The 19,452-nt window shown below is 40.5% G+C and overlaps 1 protein-coding gene across 1 annotated transcript in view; it reads right to left on the bottom strand.

Annotated features, from left to right (window-relative positions):
- CNTNAP2 (contactin associated protein 2) overlaps nt 1-19,452 on the bottom strand; it is a 1,356,851-nt gene that overhangs the window by 175,003 nt on the left and 1,162,396 nt on the right. Inside the window, exon 18 of the mRNA XM_014787667.2 lies at nt 18,250-18,486. Within this exon, the coding sequence (XP_014643153.2) occupies nt 18,250-18,486 (237 nt within the window). The remainder of the gene's footprint in view (nt 1-18,249; nt 18,487-19,452) is intronic.

Here is a 19,452-nt window from a genome sequence, read left to right as displayed (position 1 = left end):
TCTTCTTTTCTCTGTCTGATCTGTTTTCCACAGATGGCTGCCACAATAACTCTCATTCCCCTCCCTTAGAATCTGGGCAGCCTTAGGACTTGCTTGAACCAATTGGATGTGGCAGAAACGATGGTGCATAACCTCCCATCCAAGTTACAGAAGGCAGTGTGACTCCTGCCGGGGGAACTGGACCAATCACATTGGAGCCATGATTAGCCAGGAAAGCAGTTGCCTGCCCCGAGGCCACCTCGTTGAAAGAAGCTACAGTAGCTTACATGGAGTGACCACATGGAAGAACCCTGAGTTGACCTGAGGGGAGAGAGAGAAGCCTGGCCAGCACCTGGCCTCAGCTGCCATCTGACTGCCACCCCCTCAGAGCCTCTAAGCCAGAACTGCCCATGGAGCTCTCTGAATTCCTGGTCCACAGAAACCACTTGAGATAACAAAATGTTTGCTTTTATTTTAAGCCACCAAGTTTTGGGAGCAATTTGTTATGTGGCAATAGGAACTGGAACAGAGAATACGAACGATAGTGTTTCAGTTTTTCAAAAAAGTTTGCTCTCCAAGTATTGTCTTTGTTAAGCTGAATCCTTTGTCTGGTCTTTGTCACATTAGAGGCTTGAATTGAATGACTGGTGATGCCTTGTGAGCGAGGCACTGCGTTTGGGCCAGAAGCTTTGTTAATGGGTAGGCTTTGCAGCGGGGTGACAGGGCTGGTCCATTTATGTCTACCAGTCTTCTCTCCAAGGAGGACCACTTTTCCCCAAGAAGAATCCTTTACCCTTTCTCTCAGGGAATCTGCAGTCAGGATTCTGGAAGCCTGAATGAGAACTTTCACTCAATTCCATGATACCAGTATGGTATCCCCACTGTTGGCCGTGTGGGCTGTCCTGGAGCCCAGCCCTCCAGAGAGCGGACCTCCCTTCTTCTGTCTGATGTGGCACTGGGCCAGCTGCCCCGCTGCAGGGGGTGAGGAGAAGACTGGCTTCTTACATAAACTTAAATCGACCCTCTGTTTCCAACTCCATCTCTCTGCGATTCCGTTTCTGAGCCTTCCAGGGGTCAGGAGCACAAGCCTGCTTGCTCTAGAGCCTCTCCACCAGCTCAGGCTCCAGCCTTCCTCTGTCCACCGGGCGCTCCGCCTCCACCCCCTGCCCGCCTTCCTAAATGTTGCCGTCCTCTTCCGCCCTCTGTTCAGGGTGACTTGTGTCCTTTTTTTCTTTGTTTTTAAGTCCTTTTCCATGGATTTTAGGGTGAAGCAAAAGCAAATAGGTGTGATCGATCCGTCGCGTTTAAGCGGAACTGGAACCTCTACTATCTTACCAAATGAATAGCTTAGCAAATAAAAGTGCTCAAAGAGCATAAATTGAAAATTTATAAAAGATCAAATTCAAGTAATAAATAAATTGAAAACCGTCCAATTTTACTGTAGTTTGAAATAATAAGGCAAAGGTAAAGTGTCCAAACTCTTTCTTAGGAAATAGAAAAATGAGAACCCTCAGAGAATTAGAGCACACCTAGAGGTTTTAGTATTGCTTTCAAAAGTCACACATGCTTATCGTGGAAAAAAAAAAAAAATTCACGGAATAAAATGGCGGTATTGTCCTACTATCCTCCTCTTCCCCACTCCCATCGCACTACCTCTGGAGGTAACCAGCGCCAGTTTGTAAAATCTTAAAAAAAGACTGGAAGGATCACATGTATCTTTTGCTATGAATACAATCCGATTTTATTCATGTTGCAAAAAATGCTGTGTGTGTGTGTCTGTGTGTGTGTGTGTGTGGTGTATATCATAACACACACACACATGCCTGGGTTTTTAACATAAACACAATTGTACTTTACATATTCTGCTTCTTTAAGCTTAATGATATACCATGGGTATTTTCTCACGTAAATAAATATATCTATCTCACTCTTTCTAGTGGTTATGTACTGCAATTAAATAGTAATTCTTCTCCTGATGGATATTTAGTTTTTTCCCTACATTTCATGATCACACAAAAAAAAATGTGTGATGACCATTCTTGTGAATATATATTCCTATAATACTAGTATTTCTCCAGGATAGATTTCTTGAGTATAATTACTGGGTTAAATAGAATATATGTAGGTTACATTTTGACAGATAATACCCAATTAACCTCTAAAAGTTCATTTTCATACAGTCTCTTATGAACTTTGTTAGCGTTCCCATTCCTGTCCACTCTGGGACCTCAGCAAATGGAACTTTTGAACCTGGAGGGTGATTTCATCATTGGAAATGTGACCCCGTGCAGGGTCTTGGCAGCCCTCGAGTGGGCCTTTCTCAGCGACACATCAATCTTGCCAGATCTTTCTTTTGAATTCTTTGTTCTCCAGTAATTAAAGAAGTGCAAATTAAATTCTAAAGAACCATTTTTGGCTTATTATTTTCACAACAATGAAAAAAAGAAAAAAAGAAAACACTGCTGACAGTGTGCAAAGGACCTGGCTTTCTCGCATATTACACAGACACTGGCACTGCATTTGGGAAACTAGATTGGCTCTACATATGAAAAGCCATGAACATTTTATACCCTCTAACTCTACCTCTCAACATGTGGCAATCCATCCTAAGTAAATAATGTAAAATACTGAAATGCCATTTACAAAAGACATTTCCTGCATTATTATTGACAATAAAAAATTGGAAACAATTTCAAGAGCAGAAAAAGAAATTGCCATTTTCCTATTGTGAAATACTTAGGTTAAATAAATTTTGGTAAATCTATTGGATGGAATATGAAGTAGTCTTTTTAAACGATGGGTATGAAGAAGATCATTTGTTTGATGAAAATGTGGTATATATGTATATGTGTAAATTTCAGTATGTGTATATTGTATTTCAATTTCAATATGTGTATTCAAATTTCAATATGTGTATATGTGTAAATTTCAATATGTATATATTGAAAAATGTTTATGCTCTATATGCTAATACTAGGAACAGAATGATATGTAGTAATTATAACAGTATAAAGTGATTTTAGGAACTCGGAATACATTTTCCTACAGTACAACATTCTAACATGGATCAATAACTAAAGATTATTTACTTGGTAATGTAACTAAATTATAGCACTAACACAATTAGCCTGGATTCTGATCTTAGTAGCAACGGAAACTGCCAGAAAGAGCGAGGATAAGTTTCCTCTCTCTTGTTGCCAGGGCAGGGCTGGCCTCGGGCAAGATCATGAAAGAAGGGGGGCAGCTTTGACTGCCCCCCTCTTCCTACTGTGCCTCTCCAGCCTCTTACTAAAGCTCCTCAACTCTCTGTCCTCACAGAAGTCACCTTAACCGCCTCCTCAAAGCTTGTCCATGCTTCCTCTCTCCTAAATTGCACTGGCTCTGTAGGGACTCAACCTCAATGGCTCAGTCTACATTCAGGCGTCTCGCCCTCCTCCCAGACCCACTCCTGCTAATTCAAATGATGTTCTAATTAGTAGACTATCTGGCCACAGGAAAGAAAGTGAACAAGTCAGACAGTTCAAAGGAAATCATTTTGGGCGGAGAGTGACTAGTCTCCAAGTGCATTCCTTAAACTATTCCCTCTCTTCCACAATGTCTTCTTTCTGAACTCACAGATTCTCTAAAAGTTAAATTAAAAAAATGCCAATGATTCCCTCCAAAATAATGGTAGTTAACTTTTGTTGTGTGTGTGTGTGTGTGTGTGTATGTGTGTGTGGTGTGTGCATGCACACCGAGCTGGGGGTGCAGTCAGCGATGGGAAGGGGAGAAACTGGTCAGGGGCAGCTATTTACTTACATGGTTTGTTTTTATAAAAGGGGATGCCTACTGCTATGGTCTGTGTCCCCCCCAAACTCACATGTTGGAATCCGGAAGTCTGAAGGGATAGATAGTGTTAGAAGGTGGGGCCTTTGGGAGGTGAGTAGGTCATGAGAGTGGACCCCTCAGGAATGAGATTAGTGCCTTGTAAAAGAGACCCCACAGAGCTCCCTAGCCCCTTCTGCCATGTGGAGATACAGTGAGAAGTCTGTGACCCAGAAGAGAACCCTCACCCCACAATGCTGGCACTCTACTCTGGGACTTCCAGCCTCCAGAACTGCGAGAAATAAATTTCTGTTGTTTAAAAGCCACCCAGTCTGTGACATTTTGTTACAGCAGCCCAAATAGATTAAGACACCTATTCTGGATTCTAGTATGCTTGCCGGCTATGTTCTGGCTTGTGAATTATTTTACTCTCGTCTAGAGGATAAATATTTTATTCATGTCATAATTTTTGCATTATCTTTTGGTCAGAGGGAAGAGAGCTCCTGCTGAGATCAGAGCGTTACTGTGTAGGGGTAACGAAGGTGCTTGGACTGCACCAGGGCGGAGAGCTCACAGTTGTAGCCTGAATGCCTCTCTGTAACAACTGAACAACAACGTGAGGGGGCGGTTGCAGCTGAGCAAATGTGTCTGCTCTCCCGTCTCCTTATAAAAATGGACCTAGAGGTTTATCTTGGTAATTTCTGTGTTTTGTCTGGATTTTCGAATTTCAGTCATCAGAGGCGCATTACTTGCAGTGCTGTCTCGGGACTAGAACAGAGATATGGCAATCCTTCAGTGGCCATCGGTCAGTAATACAAAGCGTGAATTTCATCAATAAGAAAACTCACAGGGCGTGATCTGTATTTACCCTGCATATCACCTTCTTTGTTATAAAACAATCTACAGTGGTCTCTCATGCCAGAAGAATTTATTTGGTCAGACTCTCCATGTCCTTTGTTTCATTTCTTATATATTTGGAGAAAAAGGTCTTTTCTACTATTAACACAAAGTCATGGATATGGTATGAGGGTGGTGCACTCAAAAATACACAGAAATATCTTGTTACCTGAGCCTTATAGTTAGAAAGGTCCAGTTCAACTCCGACTCTATTTTTCTGTGCTCTGTGTGTGTGTGTGTGTGTCTGTAAGTGTGTGTATCTGTAAGTGTGTGCGTGTGTGTTTCCTCAATCGGCCCCACAGAGAAAGCCTTAGGAAGGAAGGCAAAGAAAGAAGGGAAAATTATTCAGAACTTTTGAGACTTCTGCTCAGCCCTCATGATAGAGAAAGAGGGACAAACTGAGCAGGATGTATTAACTACTATCCATGGAATCACTAAGCCGCCATTATACATAGGACAGCTACCAAGGGAGGTATGTCTTGTAGACGTGATGAAGTGCTCAAGGGCAGTGTGGATGTTGGTGACCAGACCTGTCTGCAGGGGAGCGGAAAACGTGAGAAATTTACAAGCAAAACACTCTGAATAGTTCATTAGACTGGTTCCTTTTAGATTCATGAAAGAAAAGAAGTGTATAGAGTTTCAGCTGAAATCATGAAGTTAATATGTGGGAAAAGATAAAGAGTGTTTTTTGTAAACTTCACATTATTTAGAGTTCTGATTATTTCAAGACCTTTTGGGGTGTTGGGAAAACAGTAACTGCAAATTGAGCCAGTGGCCATGTATCATCCCTGTCCCCTGAGCATATCAGCTTCAGGGTCCATTAAGGCTTCGGTAAAGGAAGGAGAAGAGTATGGAATTTATCAGCTGTTAGCTATTTCTTCCATGTCAAGCTTTAGGTTAGGTGCTTTTACTCCTCCCCTTGGAGTTTGGAATTTTGAAGGTGCATGGATGTTCCTGAGTTCTTAAAGGTACGGGGCTTTGAACCCAGAGCCTGACATCCATTGTTTCTTCATGAAGACATTTTCTTTCTTTAATACAGATGTTGGTGCAGGATAAGAGAAATTTTCCAGTTGGCAGAAAAGTCCAAATATAGAGTGAGCTGCCTTATCTGGCCTTGAGTTCTCTATCAAGAACAGTGTGGATCCTGTCCAGTGAGTGTGTTACAAAGAGGACTCTTTGCTGGTATATCAGGTGGAGAAAACACCAGGCTCGAAGTCAAGGCCCTAGGTTTCCATCCTAATCTGTCACTCACTAGCCATGTGACTTTGGATAATAAACTGAACCTCAAGAAGTCTCAGCTTCTTCATTGTCAAAAATGGGAGTCCTAATACCTATATCTCAAAATTGCTGTGATGATGAAGTAAGATAAGATACGGGGACATACAGTTCAGTGCCTGGCATAAAAGGAGGTATTCAATAAATGTCAGTTGAATATAAAAGAATGTAATTTCCTTTTCAACCACGAAATACGTTGATTTTGTGACAAAAAGAGCTTCACAAATTCAACAATGTAAGAGTAATTGAAGAAGTGTTGAAATAAGTAACCCAATGACATTTGAATGTTAGGGCAAAAGCTGAAAGTCTGAATAATGATAAATTCATTATAATGATAAATTCAATATATATATTCAAAACTTTTTGAAATAGTCCTTGATATCTTTAAAGAAGTCATGAAGTGCTATAACAAGCACATGCGGCTTATGATTCAGTAGGATACTGTACAAAGTCACAAGAGATAACATTTTTGCTTATTTAATAGGAGGGGGGGCCTATAAACTTGTTTAAAATTTATAATGTGCTCTACTGTTTCAATTTGATTTACATGACTTGATTATACTTTTAAGAGAATTAACAAGATTCTGTTATAACAGACTTTTATTAAGGAATTATAAAAGCCAACAGGCTAAAATAGCCTATTTAAAAGGGATTTAAATTAGATGACTTCAATAGCAAGGTTTTGGAAAGCATTTCACTTATAACCTTATTAATGTCTGATTCCGAAAACTAAGAAGTGACTGGCAACGGACTTGTGCAAATATTTGGGTTATATTTGGATTAAACATGAGAAAGACCTGAACTCATTAATCTGAACTGGAGTTGTCATCCTTAATAAAGAGGCAGAGAGACTGTTAATCACTTGGGATAAGTGGAAAATTTTAGATGAAGTTTCTAGAATATAGTAGTCACTTTTTATTTTCTGAAACTCTATAAGTATTCAAGGAACCAATATTACTTTCTAAAGACCTCAATAATAACCCCAAGAGGATGCTTCAGAACCTATTCTTGTTCAATCTCAAGCATGCTTGCTGTTGTAATGATGTTCCAGGCCAAATGATTCATGACAATTCCACCACATAGACAGGAATTTAATCAGAGCCACGGCATTCCAGTGCTGGGCTGACTATGAACGCAGCACTGCTGGCCATGGAATGGTGTAACTCTGAAGTCTAAGTCCTGCTAAACTCTGTAATCTTTGGGCTTCCAGATAATGCATGTCACTGCCATCAGAGACATGGGCAAGCACTAAGGTAAATAGGTGCAAAGCACAGCTGTCTGCTCTCAGTTATGGCAACACCACCAATGTGAACAGAAAAGTTCCGTGAGGGGTTTCCTAGTGGTTTTTGAATGGCACCATATCATATTTTGCAGGCCTCTCGCTAAAGAGACTCGCAACTCCAGGATCTCTGACTTAGTGATTAAAAACCTTAATAATAACTTGCATTTTCATAATATTAATGCTTTTTCAAGCACTTTCACGTACATCAGTTCATTTGATCCTGACAATCCTGTGAATAATACATTTTGTATAATTCATGTAATTTATAAAGAAATTGAATGCCAAGAAAGTTGTATGATTGTCCATTTTTGGTTTCAACAATGTTGAAATTGGAATTTAAGGTATTCTTGCTCCACTGTTCTAAATAATATTGGCTTTCTCTCTTTAACGGGGAAAAACTCAAAAAGTACAGATTCCCTTTTTTTTTTTTTTAACAAAATTAGTTTAGAATAGTGTTGGTTGTGTTGCTGGTCATAGGGATAGGGTGGAAAAGAACAGAAGATTTGAAAGAATATTTTGGTGCCATGAGGGTTGCAGGGAGAATGATTCCCATGGGCGCTTGAATTGGGGACCCTTCTTTAAGCTATACTTGACCCAATTCCCTGAGGAGTAATACAGAACGTAAAATTGGCTGCTGGAGTGGTAAACGGTAAGTCATCTGTACAAGCCTAAAGGAAGCAGGTTTGCAATAGTCCAGTCTGAACTTCAGAACATCAAAATAAAATTTGGTAAAGTTAATAAAGAGCTCTCAGAAGACCTCCTTTAACAAAAAAGCAGGGATCAACTATTATTTAGATATCAATTTGTTGATCTATCTTTGAAGTGGTATCTTTAACGTAGAACTACAAAGAGAGGGTGTACCACTACTCTCAGGAAGTGGGGGTGAGGGAAAAAGCTGGGAGGATGATGAAATTTTGGAATTTGGAAAAAATTTCCTATTTTTTTTGAAGACTTTATTTATTTATTTTAGAGTAGTTATAGTTTCACAGCAAAATTAAGAGGAAGGTACAGATATTTCCCATATACCCCCTGCTCCCACACATACACAACCTCCCTATCAACATTTCCCACCAGAGTGGTACATTTGTTACAACTGGTGAACATACTTTGACGTGTAATAATCACTCAGAGTCCATAGTTGACATTAGGGTTCACTCTTGGTGCTGTACATTCTACGGTTTAGAGCAAATGTATAATGACATGTGTCCATCATTATAATACACAGAATAGTTTCACTGCTCTAAAAATCTTCTGTGCTCTGGCTATTCATCCCCCTTCCCCTCCATCCCCAACCTCGGTAACCACTGATATTTTTACTGTCTCCATAGTTTGCCTTTTCCAAAATATCATATAGTTGGAATCACACAGTATGTAGCAGCATTTTCAGATTGGCTTCTTTCACTTAGTAATAAACATTGAAGTTTCCCTCATGTTTTCTTATGGCTTGATAGCTCATTTCTTTTTAACATTGAATAATATCCCATTGCCTGGATGTATAATAGTTTATTTATCTGTTCACCTACTGAAGGACACCTTGCATGCTTCCAAGTTTTGGCAATTATGAATAAAGCTGCTATAAACACGTGCGTGTAGGTTTTCGTATCGACGTAAGTTTTCAACTCGTTTAGGTAAATATCAAGGAGCACGACTGCTGGATCTTATGGTAAGAATATGTTTAGTTTTGTAAGAAACCACCAAACTGTCTTTCAGAATGGCGGTACCATTTTGCATTCTCACCAGCAATGTATGAGAGTTCCTGTTGCTCCACAGTCTCACCAGCATTTGGTGTTGTCAGTGGTCCAGATTTTGGCCATTCTAATAGGTTTGTAGTCGTATCTCACTGTTGTTTTAATTTGGATTTCCCCGATGACATGATGTGGAACATCTTTTCATATGCTTATTTGCCATTTGTATAACTTCTTTGGTGAGGTATCTGTTAAGGTCTTTGGCCCATTTTTTTAATTTCCCTATTCTTTTCATATTAGAAACTAAAGAAAGCAAAGCTTTACAAAATATTATTGGCTGGTGGGGCATAAGTTGAAAAAGAGTTACACTGATCTAAATCCTAAAACATTTTGTCCACTATTAATTTTCCAAAGCAATCTAATTTTGTAATAATAAAAGCAAATAAGTATTTCTTGTAAATATCCATTATATCATTTCAAGGGCAAATCATTTTTTTTTTTTTTTTGGTGAGGAAGATTAACCCTGAGCTAACATCTGTTGCCAATCCTCCTCTTTTTGCTGAGCAAGATTGGCCCTAGGCTAACATCCGCGCCCAGCTTCCTCTACTTTTTTTACACGTGGGATGCCTGCCACAGCACAGCTTGATAAGCGGTGTGTAGGTCCATGTCCAGGATCTGAACCTGTGAACCCCGGGCTGCTGGGGTGGAGTGCATGAACTTAACCACTAGGCCACCGGGCCGGCCCCATAAATGACTTTTTTTAATTGGGATGTTTTAAAATTTTGTCTTTAGCTTTTAATAATATTTCTTTAAGTCATTTTTGTTTTTGTTATGCTTGAAGTTCTTAGTGATTCTTGAATCTTTAGACTTGAGATTCATTGATGACAAATGTTTTTTAAAGGGTCTTCTCCCTTGGTTGAAGTCCTGCCCCCAGAATTAGGTGCAACCCACCACTATCAGCCATGCTACCCTTGGATGGGACTTTAAAAGTGGCTTTATCATTACAATTTCAGAGTGGGTTGGTTCCATATCCAGGTTTCACTTAGCATGTCTGTCTCTCTTTCCCTTGGTACCACACTTGAGTCTATCACCTCCACCTCACTCCAAGCCCAGTCTCATTCACCTTGGCCTTCCTCACTGTCAATCCACTGCTTCCCACAGAGGAGGCTTTCAGTTAGTGTTCTCATATTTCATTAAACTTGTGCCCAGTGTATATGAAGAAATTAAATTATTATTAATAATCAAGCCACTGGATCTTACCTCATTCATACAGAATATAGATACATTAAATTTTACTGCCAATGATTCAATTTAATTGAGAATCTTTGCCTTATAGAACTTGAACAGTTTAGAAGCCACCTTATATTTAGTAAACTTATCACTTGGAAGAGGCAGCTAGAGAATATTGTTGGGCTGAGTTAAACATTTCACTATATCATGTCCCCAGCCCTCATGAGAACATGGAGATAACACATTTAAAATACTAAGCAAGGGATAGCTCAGAAAGTACGAGCGGCCCTAATAATTTCCATTTCCTTAGGGTTGGTCTTAACTGGAGAAAAAAAGTAAAATACCCATTTATCTAAATCAACCATGATTACAATCAATTGCAATTGATAGAGGTAAAAATATATGGATGAGTTCAAAGGCAGGTTGTTCTGTAAGACGGGCAGGCTATCAGACGAAAAACATTTGAGAGGTCAGCTCCAAACTCCTCAGGCTTGATCATTTAAGAAAGTAAATTTCTTCTAGCCAAGGGATGCCTATGAGCCCAATTGCTAAGACCAGAGCTGCCTGTTAGAAATGATGAGCACACAAAAAGGCAGTGGAGAGGATAAATTGCATGTCAGAGGCAGGTCTTTATGCCCCGTGGGCGTGATGAAGTGCTCAAGGGCAGTGTGGATGTTGGTGAATGGACCTGCTTGCAGGGGAGTGGAAAAGGTGAGTAATTTAGAAGCTAAACCCTCTGGACAATTTATTAGACTGGTTCCTTTTACGTTCATGAAAGAAATGTATAGAGTTTCAGCTGAAATCATGGAGCTAATGTGTAGGAAACGATAGTGTTATTTTTGTAAACTTCATACTATTTAAAGTTCTGATTATTGCTGAAGAATGGGGCATAAAAACATTCTACAACACACACAGGAAAAAAAATCAGTTGTATCCAAAAAGGTCTCAAACCTGGTGGGTATTAGAAAATAGCACAAACTTGAAAAACTGTTATTTATCTTATACCCAAAACTTTGCCCTCTATTACGTTTAGTGTTTTAGAAAGGGCTTGCTCTTACCCACTGAGTTTTTAAATCCCTTCCTCCAGGAAAGTTAATTGACCAGGTTTTCCTTTACACCTGGGACCCCAAAGAAAACCCCAGGCCAGGGGCAATGTTATTTACGACCCCCAAATTCTATAATGAAGTCACTTAAACTTGTCAGCTATCTCTGCAGCTTTGACCTTTTGGAATCAAGTCAAAAGTATTCCCTGTCATCCATAAGTATTTATGGACTTTTGTCCAGAAGTATTTTTCTTACTTTTCTCTTCTTTTTTTTTCCTTTTTAAAGGTTTAAGCAGATTATCTTCATATGTTTCCATGATATTTTTAAGTTGTATCCTAAAGTCTGAAGATTTAAGGAACATATTAACAGAGAAGGCATATTTTCCTTTCTCAAATAATACTCTAAGAAGAAAAGGAAAAAGAATTCTATTCTTGTTCCTTCAGGCCTTCATCAAAACCCTTAAAATCTCCTGTCCCAGCTGGAAATGAAAAAGAAGCCTGTGAAACACTTCTCTTCTCACTAGTGTGAAACTCTCCTCAAAGCTGGGATCAAGACTGGGTAGGCAGACCTGAGAAAAAATGGCCATTGTCGCCAACAGCTTAACTAGTGTCATATAGGGATGAGAGTCTAAGATGCATAACTCCAATAGTGCTCCTCTTTTTCTCCCACACTTGTTTATAATGTTTTTTATTAATTAATTTTCCCCAAAAGGCTTCAAACCTGCTCTAAAAGAGTAGCCCATGGATCTACTCTGCTCCCTCTGCCGTGCCTGGAGCCACGCAGAAGGAGAATTTGTGAAATCCTCAAAGCGCTTTGGGCAAACCCACTTCGTCCCCCGCCATGAAACAATCCTCTAGGAGTCAAGAAGGGAAATCCTCTCTCCCTTAGAGGTTTAACTTGGACTTGAGTCTGAGGTCTCCTTCCAGCAAAACGGAGTCCTGAACTCTTTCGGTGCCGTCCTGTCTCCTGACAGCTTTTGTATTAGGAAGGGACACAGCAGGTGACCCAAGTTGGCCCTTGACAGGAATGGACACTTTGCAACAGGAATTACACTACTGGGCAGGACCCCTGGGATGTAGTGATTGTTGTCTCCAATGACATCTTCCAGAATCTTTGCATATTCCTCAGTCCATCAGGGTTTAGGCGTTGGAGACCACATGTTCACCTTCAGAATACTATGACTGTGACCATAATTAAGTGGAGGTGACATTTTATGATACTGCCACCACTCCTGAAGTAGCAAAGCGGCAATCCAGTGCTCAGAATTAATTGAAAAGATGTCAGTTAGACATCTGGCATTTAAGGCTTTTTGGGAAGGATTAAAGAATGACGTGATTTAAAGTAAAAACAAAAACACAAACAAAACAGGGAAGTGGTGCTGAGAATGAAAAGCGACACTTGCTGTGCGACTGATGTGTGCCAGCTTCTCTATTTGGAAATCTGTTCACATTATCCAGGTGACCCTCACAGTGGAATTAAGAAGTAGGTATTATATATTTCTGAGGATGAGGCTCGGTGGAGTTAAATTTGCTCAAGCTTATACAACCTGCAAGTGAGGAAGCTGGATTCAAATCCACATCTAATTCCACCAACCGTTTTCTATGTAGGGGCTTGAGTTGGCCATAAACAGTTTCTTCCACCACATGAATAATACAGATCATAAAATGTCAGTCAATGTCATGACCCTCACAGGGAGAGAGGAGACTTAGCGGGACCACAGTGAGGGTGGTGTGTATTTATGTGACTGTAAGTGATGGTAACACTGCAATTATGGAACCATCCATCCATCACTCTTAGTCACTCTGCAGTCCTGTGACCCTGGTCCTTTTAATTTTGGCCTTAATCTGAGTGACAAACAAATGAATGTTTCAAAAGAGAACAAAACTCCCTAGACTTAGAAAGCTGATTCTCAGTATTTAAACATATGTATTTTTCAACTGCAGTTCTGGTTTGGCAGGTGAACATGAAAATTTTTACAGGAAAAAAGTGCAGACAAATGACTGAGGGGATATTTTTGTGCCTCTCGATGACGAGTTCTTTCTAAACTTGGCTCAGTGAGGGGATCATAATGAAGAACTGTTTTCAGCAGTCTGGGTGACAGCTAATTCACATCCACTGCTTTCATATACTCTATATTTTTCTGATTTTGTAGCTGTAAACCACTGAAATGTTTTGAAAATTTCAGTACAGTCAGATTCAGCTACATATTCAAGGCTTTCAGGCACATTAGGTGTTCACTAAATGTTTGTTAAATAAATGAATGGGTAAATGAATATAGCTTACACCTAAATGTGGCCAAAGAGTCTCTGTTCAGATCTTGTATCTTATTTTTTTTATGATAATTTCTGCATCCAATAAAATTCTGATTGTTTACTGAATCATAATAACTAAAAAACTTCAAGACTAGGGGTTCTGTTTTTTGTTTTATATCAGCCTGCTTGAAGGCAGCCTCTTGGTGAGAAGCAGTAACACAGTGGTGAGAAAGTGAGCTCTGAGTCAGACTGCCTGCAGATAAATCCCGGCCTGCTACCCACAGGTGTGTGAGCCTTGGGCAAGCTACTACAGCCATTTGTGCCTCAACTTCCTTCTCTGTAAATTGGGGATAATAACAATAGTACCTACCTCATAGAGTTGTTGTGGGTATTAAGTGATGTTAACCCAATTAGAGAGCTTAGCACACTGTCTGGCACATCATAAGTTCTCAATAAATGCCAGCTGTTTTCACTGTTAAGTGCAGGAATTAAGAAGCATTGCAGATTTTTATTAGCATTTGTTTTAGTTTCCTAGGGCTGCCTTTACAAAGCACCACAAACCGGGAGGCTTAACACAACAGAAATTTATTCTCTCACGGTTAGGGTGGCTAGAAGTTGAAAATCAAGGTGTTATCAGGGCTGCGCTTCTTCGGAAGACCTAGGGATGGTCCCTCCTGCCTCTCCCAGCTTCTGGTGGCCCCAGGTGTTCCTTGGCTTGTGGCAGCATCATTCCAATCTCTGCCTCCGTCTTCACATGGCCTTCTCCTCTGTGTGTCTGTGTGTGTCTCTGTGTCCTCTTCTTTTTTTATAAGGACACTCACATTGGATTTAGGGCCCACCCTAATCCAGTATGACCTTGCCTTAACTTAATTACATCTGCAAAGACCCTATTTCCAAACAAGGTCACATTCTGAGGTTCCACGTGGACATGAATTTAGGGGAAGGGGACACTATTCAACCCATTATAGCATTCAATTACAAAAATAAAACATAGCGATTGCTGTAGCCACTATAGGTCTGTTATTTTCCCTCTGGCTTAAAAACACAGAGAACACACAGAGAGAGTTTGCTTCTAATTATGTTGCTAATTTCTGGCTAGAAATCAAAATGAGGTTGATATAAAATTCTCCAGTGTTTTGGGGTTTACTATCTAAGAAGAAATAGGTCTAATTAGAGAAAATTACCCTTGGCATGGCCAGGAAACTTTCCATTTGGTCCCCAGTGGAGGTCTCGTTAATCCTGGGGATGACAGACCCACAGCTAAGCCTTCCATGTTGGCTGGGGTGCTGCTCTGTTCCTAGAGGCATCCACAGCCTCAGCCAATGGATTGCCAGGGAGTTCTGCCATGGAGTGGAGCTGTCTCAGCTGAGTTAAATGGCTGCTGGCTGGTGGACATTCTGAAAAGATGGGATACTGCATGGTTATCTGTAGGCAGATGAGATGACTGGCTCTATGTCCAGTACAGGGTTTCTAGGATGCATGCTTTCGTGCTCTCTCCAAAACAAGAACTTCTCCCCAGTCAGCATTCCTATTTAATTTGCAAGTAGCCCTGGGAGAGCTAACACCTTAATGGTGATCAAATCTTTATAGATTCATTTGAAAAAAGGCCCTGGGAGTAGCTTTTGATAAGAGGTAAGAGGAGGAGAGAAAGGAGTTTCTGGTACATGCATATTTTGCTGGTAGGGGATAGTGACGCTGAGTGCGTCATCTATGAAGCAGAAAAGGATCATCATGAGGGACCTGCTTGAATCCAGGCTGTCCTCCTGAGCTTAATGAAGGGGCAGCACAGGGTAATTTGATTTACAAATTCAATCACATGTTCAATCAGAAGAAAGAGAAATGGGGAAAGTAGGTAGGGAATGTGGAAAGATAGAGACAGAGACAGTGTAAAGATTGAGAGTATGCTCCCAGGGGAGGGAGAATGAGAAGGAGAGAGGAAGAAAGGAGGAGAGAAGGGAGGGAGAGGGAGGAGGGTAGAGGAGAAACAGAGAGAGATTTAAACAGTGTGGGCCATTTGCTACTATTCCCCCCATGGATAACCTAATACCGCACAGGGGAGAGACGTGGCTCATCTGCACCCCACCCCGGGCGGTTGGTCCCATGCCTGTCCTAGCGTGAACCTCTTATATGGCTGTGATACGAGTGTCTCAAGGTTTTATTTTCATACAACTTGGCCCCAACAAGGCAATTCTTCCTCCAGTGCCCGTCGCAAGGATGATCACTTCAGAGGCTTTGAAAAAATGGGCTCTGTTAAATGTATTGAGAGATGGATTTTTCAAGGGTAATTTAATTATATGCAATTTTCACCTGAGATGTTACTCCACTCCAGATAGTATGATTATGTATAACGATTTCTGGTTAATAACTAGATATTTTCTAACCAGAGACAGTTGATCCTCAAATGCCTGCAGCAAGACTCTGCCTCTTAGGACTATTCTTCCCAAAAGAGGAACAAATGAGGAAGTTAGAGGTAATCCATCATTGTGTAAAGATTAGAAAATGCAGCAAAATGAAATGAAATTAAATACTGATGTTTTCACCCTCCCCTAAAAACAAGAACAGTTAATATTTTGATGTGTTTTCACACAGTTTACTTTGTGTGTGTGTTTGATTTTGTATAAACAAATCAAGCTGTGCGTGGTATATTGGGACCTGCTTTATTCACTTAGCAAAATATTGTGAACATTTTTCCACATCCACAAGCACAGACCTATATCATCAAAAGAAGGCCCACGAAGGACTTTCATGAGCTCATTCTTTGGTAGATGACTGTGGTGGTCGCTCTTTCTAGAGGCTGAGCTATTGGGCTACGACCCCAGGTGAAGGTGTGGTCCAGGATCTGCGGTGCAGGTACTAGGCTCCCTGGGAGATGAGCCCCACAACAGAGGGGGCTCCTGGCTGGAGGCCTCAGAGGGACAATCCCCCAGTCCATGAACGAGCTTGCAGAGGAAGCTTTCCTGGATGGCCACATGATTCCTTTTAATAAGCACTACCATCATTTTCCCCAAGTCAAGAAGATACTTGTCTTGACTCAGAAGAATGCCCACAGATACTTTCCAAATACATTTTGTAGTTTTTAATTTTAGTTTTTTTGGCTAAAGCTACTAATTGAGTCAAATGTAAACTCATCCTGCTAAACAGATATTAAGAGAGTATTTAGGTGTCTTTTGTGTAAACCCTTAGAAATAATGTCAGAGGGAACACAGGCTTCATGTGACTTTATCTCTCACACTGGCAAAGCTGAAGGGTATACACCCTGCCTCTCTGTTCAAGACCATTGCCTATTAACCCCCAGAGGTTTTGTATGAGCCACTGTGTTTAACCTAACTCTCCAAAAATAAGGGGATGGTGATTTTCTTTAAATTGGCACTTACGTAGTGGAATCTCTCAAGCATTAGCGCTTACTTGATTGCATTCAGACATCACTTTGGCGACAGCATGACTGTGTGAAATTAGCATCAAGTACAATGAATGGTAATTGCAAGACTGTCATTTCTACAAGTGCAAAATTAATGTGTTCTGCTAACCCATCCCATTGTGTGCCACAGGAAAATCATGGAACCATGCTGTTCCGAGCAGACAAATGCACTATAATAGCACTGTTAATGTGCTATGGTATTATTCAGCAATGGTGTTCCTTTCCACCTTTATTGTTGTCTCATGCTCATTCTTCAAATCCTGCCTGACCTAATTTGTATGCTCATATGATAGTACTGCCAGACAGTAGCCTGGATGTACAGAGAATGTTATGAAACAATTCTTCCTTCTGTGTGGCATCGTGTGTGAATAATGCCAGCATAAACAACCCTCCACGTATTCATGAGAGTATGAATAGTCTACTTATGTAAAGCCTCTTATTAAGAGATGCACCGACCATTTACAGAAAACTTTACCCAAATGCTATACATTCATTTAGAAAGAGAAGAGTGGTTTACATGCATTTCAATAGTAGCTTAGGAAAAGTGCCAGCTCTGCCTCTCTCCATCCCTCTTGTTTACGTACGGGAAATGAAGCCACAGATAAGTTGAGTGAATTTCTTCTGGTCACGCAGGATCACAGGGTATATCCTGAATGACAACATGCGTGAGCATTGGGCTCTTATAGTCTGCTGATAGGCTCTGCAGAATTTATTAGGGTCAAAAGACTCATTCAAGACTGAAACACCACAGTAATAACAGATGCTTTAGACTGACTGGTTTGATGTGGTATCTCAGGATTCCTGCCATTTAGATGAGGTGGAGAACCACTGGCAGTGGCATCCTTTGTAAGAGTAATAATGATGATAATGATAATGACAATAACTGGCCCAAGAGGCTTTCTTGTGAGTCCAGCTTGAATCCAGTCTCTTAGCAGCAGTCGGGGTGGGGTGGGGTGTAGTGGGCAACAAGACCCTGGGCAGCACTGACTGATTCACTGCAGCAATCCTTCAGTCAAGAGAGTATGCTGACCCCTCTGACTTCCTGAGTGGGAGGGTCAGGCCTGAGTCCCCTTTCAGAGTCCACTTACTTTGTCGCTCACCATGAAGGTGTGATGTGGCTATTTGCTCTGTAATATTCCAGTCAGTGCATAGTTTGCTGGAATTTGGGGGAAATTCTGCACCACATTCAAAGTTCCTCTCATCTTAAAAAACAACAAAGATTAGGGAATGATTTGGGAGACTTCCTACCTAAGGTGGGAAAAGAATTCTGGACACATTACCCTCAGAATAAAGTACATTTGTGTACAGCTGAAAAATCATTAAACAGATGATTTGGGCTTAAAAAGATGTGCAGAATGGCTCCGGAAACTGGTTCTGCCTTACCTTTGTTGCAAAAAGTTCCATCATATGCCGTATTGGAGCAATCACAGGAATAACCATGGTATTTTTCTATGCATTTGCCTCCATTCTCACAGTTGGTCCCATAGCTGGTACAGTGGCCTGAGCACCCAGATTTGAATCCAGATGTAACCTTTGCTCTTTCCTCCAAGTCCAGTGTCACTCCATTCATCCTCAGGGAGCGGATGCAGCCCAGGAAGCCCTGCTGGCCTCCAGCACCACCTGGGAAGGACAGAAGGCATGGAGGTCAGATGGAATAACCCCTGCTTTGGCTTCTGTGTTCATTCATCATACTTTGAAAAACTGTGGCAGGAGATGAGACTGCTAAGTGCAGCTAGATTCTCACTTTCAAGTTGGTCCTGCCTAATAGAAAAATGTGAAGCTTTTCCCCCTTGGCTATAACGCCTAATTAAAAGAGGCTTTCTTCTGAGAAGCAATAAATTTGCTACAGAAATAAAATGTTTGAAGATACACAAAAATTATATAAGCAGTTTTGGAAGTCTAATCCCGTTTCCTATAGAAAAGAAATTTATAGAAATCTCTAGGTTCTTTGTTCTTTAATCTCACGGCATTCGGTCCCGTAGAATTATCTATTGAAAGAAATATAAAAATGCAGAGAGACATGAATATATTAGCATAGTTAACAAGTCAATTAGTTGTAAGGCATAAATCCATTTGAAATGTGATTGTAAGTCCTGGTTCTTGTCTCAGGAAATGCTTTGCTTTGAAGTTGACGTGAAGGGTTCCCAGGGCTTCTTGTCTGGGGTGGCCGGAAGTTGAAATTGATAATTTTATGCAGAAGTCAGCCACGCCACATTTATTACCATTCAGGTTAGACTTCATTGCTTTTGTCTAAATGCCATTGCAAGACATACAGCATAAAGATCAAGTTCACTGTGAATTTGGGTGTAAGTTACAGAGTTAGATGGAGATTCATGAGCATGGACATATGAAAATATTCCTAGCAAATTTCATAGAAGGGTTCATTGCAGCATTATATCACAAATGGATTTAATTGTGTCTGTAATAACCTTAGCTATGATTTTTTTAAGGAGCTGATACAAAAGGAGGAACTCAAGGTTATGTACATGTCTACATCTTAGAGAAACAACTCCTCTGGAAATTAAATAAAATGAATAGTAGTTAAAATTATTAAAAGAAATACCTGATGGGGAATTAGAAAAAAAG

This window comes from Ceratotherium simum, chromosome 1 (assembly GCF_057802395.1).
Source record: "Ceratotherium simum simum isolate JZ-2026a chromosome 1, ASM5780239v1, whole genome shotgun sequence".
In the NCBI taxonomy this organism is placed as follows: domain Eukaryota; kingdom Metazoa; phylum Chordata; class Mammalia; order Perissodactyla; family Rhinocerotidae; genus Ceratotherium; species Ceratotherium simum.
Note: the sequence above shows the minus strand (reverse complement) of the source record. Positions and strands in the feature narration are given on the sequence as shown.